At 35.8% G+C, this 5,328-nt stretch overlaps 1 protein-coding gene across 1 annotated transcript; it reads left to right on the top strand.

Annotated features, from left to right (window-relative positions):
- Window positions 1–2,249: 2,249 nt before the first annotated feature.
- On the top strand, window positions 2,250–3,656 carry LOC306638904 (olfactory receptor 4P4-like; the record flags this gene model as incomplete). Its single annotated transcript, XM_079102354.1, has 1 exon — window positions 2,250–3,656. The coding sequence occupies one exon, from the start codon at window positions 2,250–2,252 to the stop codon at window positions 3,216–3,218; it is 969 nt and encodes a 322-aa protein (XP_078958480.1). The 3' UTR covers window positions 3,219–3,656.
- Window positions 3,657–5,328: the final 1,672 nt, after the last annotated feature.

The following is a 5,328-nucleotide window of genomic DNA, read 5'->3' as shown; positions in this document are numbered from 1 at the left end:
GTTATACCACATTTTCTTTATTAAAGATCTACTTTAACACTTAACATTTATTTATCATTTAACTGAAATAAATGAAAGGTACAGAGCATATTTTAAATCAGGGAGTTAGGAAGTAATACAGTCAGATGAGATTAAGATTGGTGTTGTTACCCAAATAATGCAGGATTTTTAAAGATAGCTTGTAATAACATTATATGTTTTAAAAGCCTGAAAATGTGAAATTATTCTTCTAGAATATAATTGCTATGCCTTCTTAGTTTTCTATTGAATAACTGAAAATTGAGAATGCAATACTTCCAAGTAATTGCGGAGCACAGATTAAAGTTTTGGACTCATGCAACATATGGTGTTTGTATAAGATTGATAAAGTATATTAAATGATAGCTCCTTTTAACATTCTCTGCTTCTCAATAAACAGGGGTTGAATACATATATGTGATTATCACTTGTAAATATTTTTGTGTTTTGTCTGAAATATCAAAAACAATAATCTGCATTATCAAAGTCCTTAGTTAGTTGTGGGGATAATTTTTTGCTTATCTGTTTTCCAGTTTAGGCCTGGAAAGACATTAACCTAATGAAATTTGCACTATATTTTAAAGCACACTTTTGTCTGTTACTTGATAAAGAATATCAGAGAACTGCAACCAATAGGTCAGGCAGAATATTAGTATACAGGTCCGGTCAAAGGCCTGAGAGAAAAGTGAATTGGTCAAACCCCTCATGCAGTAAATTGCACATGAGAAAAAGACTACACTGAAATGAAAAATTTAACTTGCAGTCATTTTTACTAAATCAGAAGGATGTAACTTTGGGGAGAAGTTAGAACCCGACTAAATTATTTTACATTTTTGTTATTAATGTAAAAGCTTACAGTGCAATAGTTAATCGATTGAAATGTCTCACTTGAACACTATACGAGCCCCTCTCCTGATTATTCTGGGTTATGATTGCCAAAAGGTAATTTTCTCACAGTTAATACTGACTTTCATACTCTGGAGGGATTGATTTTTTTTCACTTTTTATACACAAATTTGAATGGTAACTTTACTGAAAGGGAAAAGAGTTATAGTATTGAAAGTAAAATGTAATTGCATTAGTGCTGATCATTTGTCTTATATAGCTGATCTTAGAGAGTGACTGGTGTGATTAAGTGAATGATCAACATATTGATTTTCAATAGTTCTTCCTTAGTCCATTGATCCCACTTGAAATTCTAGCAAGTTCTTTACCCTAAGCCTTTTTATAGCCAGAGAGACATGAACACATTTGAACTTGCATTACTTTGTGACAGTGATAAGGAGGAGGTAAAAATAATGGAAGGAGCAGGAAAGAACCAGCCCAAGATTCCCACACTAGTCATGTAAGGGCTAAGCACTGTCAGGATGGTTGGTGAGGAAAAGCTGGACCACTTATGTACACCAATTAAAATAAGTTCATTTTTGTGTGAGGGGGTAAGACATCAGGTAAGATTAAAGTGCAAAGTAAAATTGCTATTATTGTTTTCAAATACCTAGTTGAATGCCAAATATACATTATTATTCTAATATGCTTTGAATATGAAGATAATATTCCTCTCTTATGATGTAAGTTTTAATTGAATGTGAAAGACACTTCTTTACTTATAAATTAAGTAGATCTAGAAGTTTAAACAAATTTATAAATTAAACACTAGAGAAGTCATGTACATATTGCTCATGATCCCAAATATCTCAAATTGTTGATTTTCTATGTATATTTTTAAATAGAATATACAGAAGGGAGTTTCTCCCTTAAAATATTACCTACATATTATTCTTCAAATATTTGTATTTCTGTAGTATTTTAGTTCAATGTTTCATTTTGTAGCTATTTCCTCAATAACAAATAGGAGAGCAAATCTCTGATCTGATTTTTTTTTCCCCACTAAAAGTGTCAATTCTACCATCCTATTGATATTTAATATCCAGTTATGTTTCATAATACATGGGGACAAAACTGTTAGATGTTCTCCATTATTCTGCAATGCTAGTCTTCATCTCAGCTATCTAAGATATTTAGTAATAATTAGTATTTTCAACAAAGTTAGAAAAGACATTGTAGGAAATTCTTCATAAATAAAAATGAAATTTCCATTTGCTTCAAGTTTTAAATCATTTCCAGCATACTCTGCTTCTATCTGGAGGGCCATATGATCTATCAACATATTTAAATGTAGCCCAATAATCATTATTCATCTAATTACAGGTAACCACAACCTGCTCTGGATCATGGAATATAAGAATAACATCACAGAATTTATTCTTTTAGGACTTTCTCAGCAAAAGGAAATAGGCATTCTCTGCTTTTTCCTGTTTTTACTTTGCTACATTGCAATTTTGACTGGAAACCTGCTAGTCATGATCTCCATCAGCTGCAGTCAGCTCATTAACCAGCCCATGTATTTCTTCCTGAGCTACCTGTCACTCTCAGATCTTTGCTACACCTCCACTGTTACCCCCAAGCTCATCATGGACTCGCTATTAACCAAGAAGTCCATTTCCTATACTGGATGCATGACACAGCTCTTTTCCATGCACTTCTTTGGGGGCATCGAGATCTTCATCCTCACAGGGATGGCCTATGACCGCTATGTGGCCATCTGCAAGCCCCTGCACTACACAGTCATCATGAGCAGGCAGAAGTGCAATGCCATGATTGCTGCCTACTGCACTGGGGCATTCCTGCATTCCTTTGGTCAGTTTCTCCTGGCTGTCTTCTTACCCTACTGTGGCCCCAATGAAATAGATCACTACTTCTGTGATGTGTATTCTTTGCTCAAACTGGCCTGCACTGACACAAGCAAGATTGATTTCTTGGTCATCGCCAATTCTGGACTGATGGGCATGGTGATTTTTGTGGTTGTGCTGATATCTTATGCTGTGATACTATCTACTGTCAGGTCTTACTCTGCAGAGAATCTCTGCAAATCTGTCTCTACCTGCAGTTCACATATCACTGTGGTTGTCCTGTTTTTTGTCCCTTTACTGTTTATTTATATTCGACCAGCAACTACTTTACCAGAAGACAAAGTATTTACCCTCTTTTACACTATCATTGCCCCCATGCTCAATCCTCTGATTTACACACTAAGAAACATGGAGATGAAGAATGCCATAAAAAAAGTATGGGGCCATATCATGAGAAGTAAAGGAAATAGACTGAGAGACTTCCCGGCATTTCACCACCCAGCTTCTTGAAGATGTTATTGCTACCTTGAAACCTTAAAATGCATAAAGTTTGGCTATCTGTCTTCTACCTAGCAAGCTTACGTGTAGGTCTCTATTTCAGAAATAGTTTATTGTTCTCTGGATGTATGTAGGACTCATCTCTGCTGTACTTTTTTTTACTGGGTTTTTTGTATATATTGCCTCTCTTCTGTTTCATCTGATGGTTGTGTGACTAACATTGCTATTTGGCAGCAGAGTAGACAAGGCAGTTTGCAACCCAAATGAACACTAATGATACTTATCATCCAGTATTATGGATGACTGTATTCAATGAAGCCAGTTTCAGCCTCCAAAAGTAATTTAAAAGTAACCCACATTCATACTTCCACACTCTCATACTCAGAGAATATTCTCAAAGATCTGGGACACAACAATATATCCTCAAACACTCATCTTTTACTCTTATAACCAGCAGCATTCTTGAGTTTCTCATGTTTGCCAAGACCAAAGGTTTTTCCAAATACTCCAAGAAAACTCCATGTTTTATTCTAAGGCACTTCCTCTCCTAACTCTGTTCATATTTAAGTCAATTGCACCTTTCTGGCCAATTCTAGTACCAAGTATTGGTACCAGTGTATTATTTGAGTGCTCAGGTTCTGGATGAAGATCTGATTACTAACCATGCACATAGTGGTCAACATGATCTTATATAACACAATTCTCCATCTTGTGGCATGTGATGTGTTAAAGTACTGCTTATAACATAGAAATTGCTTTGTACACAAAATTTATTTCATTTCCTCATGCACTACTATGATCAGAAAAGTTACAGTTAGATGATGGCTTTCCTCAGCAACACCAGGAGCATGTGCATGAAGAAAAAGAAAAAAAAAATTAAGGAACACTCATGTGTTTTCACTAGGCTTCTGTTACAAGTGAAATTAGAAGTTTTCTCTTGGAAAATATCACTTGAACTAGATGGGTGCAGTATTGGGTTTTGTTTTTGTCATGATAAAAGTAAAATGCTTTGCTTGTGACAATTGAATGTCACCTGAAGCAAATTGATCTAATACATAAGAGATTATTCAAAGTTGGTTGGGATTGTTGAGGAAAGAAGTTCTTACAAAATTTCAGTACTATTTAATTAATTGCCAGGGACTTATTTTCAGGCAAACAAAGAAGGAACACTAAATAAAATGACATTTGTTAAGATTTGCTAAGATGGCTGAAGCATATAAAAAGGAAACACATACAAACCTGAGACTCCTGAATAGGCCCGAGCAGCACACAAGGCAAAGACCAGCTTCACTGCTCAAAAGGGGAGGATCACGTTCTGAGGTACAATAATCATTTTGCCTCTCTTTATGAAGTTGGAACTTTATTTATTTTTTTTTTGATTGTCAATGCTCTATATTTTGCTATCTCCAGAGAAACTGTCCCTGTAAACAGATCATTTGCCATTGCTGAAATTTCAGAAATACAAAGTACCAAAATATTCTCCTTTACTCATGCATGTATATATTTTAAAACTTTTTCCATATCTATTTTTAATCTGAATTAGATTTTATAGTCACAACATAAAATGAAAAAAAGAAGTAGTAGGGTCACAAACTCACACATAATTAATATGTTCTCCCCTTTTAAAAGTCAGTCTTTCCCTATTTTTATAAACTCTGGATAATGGAGAATCTTGGGTTTCCAAGTTAGAATATCTTGACTTCTGCTTCCAACAGTATTCTTCCAGGTTAAATGTTTCTTCTGTTGAAGGATCTGTGCCCCATCAAGGGTGAATTAGATGATCTCTTTAGATGCGCATTCATTTGTGGCGTTCTTTCCTTCCTTAAAATGGCAGCTGGATAGATGGGAACTTGTTGTGCCCTTCTGGTATTGGGAGGAGAAGGTCATAACTGACTGCTGACATGTGTCATCTGGTATCCACTAAGAGCAGCTGTCTGGGCGCACTCCCTGGAGATCTTATAGCTTGTAGTCTCTTCTCTTGCATTGGGCCCTGTCCTGGCTCTTTCTGGCACTGCCTCATTTCCTGAGAACAGGCTGTGATTCCCATTCAGTGCCCTCCCAGGATACTGCAGTGCTTGACTACAAGGCCACCTCACGCCTGCAATGGAGAAACCCTGAATTC

The sequence above is a fragment of the Sciurus vulgaris genome (genome assembly GCF_902686455.1).
Source record: "Sciurus vulgaris genome assembly, chromosome: 11".
Lineage (NCBI taxonomy): Eukaryota > Metazoa > Chordata > Mammalia > Rodentia > Sciuridae > Sciurus > Sciurus vulgaris.
Note: the sequence above shows the minus strand (reverse complement) of the source record. Positions and strands in the feature narration are given on the sequence as shown.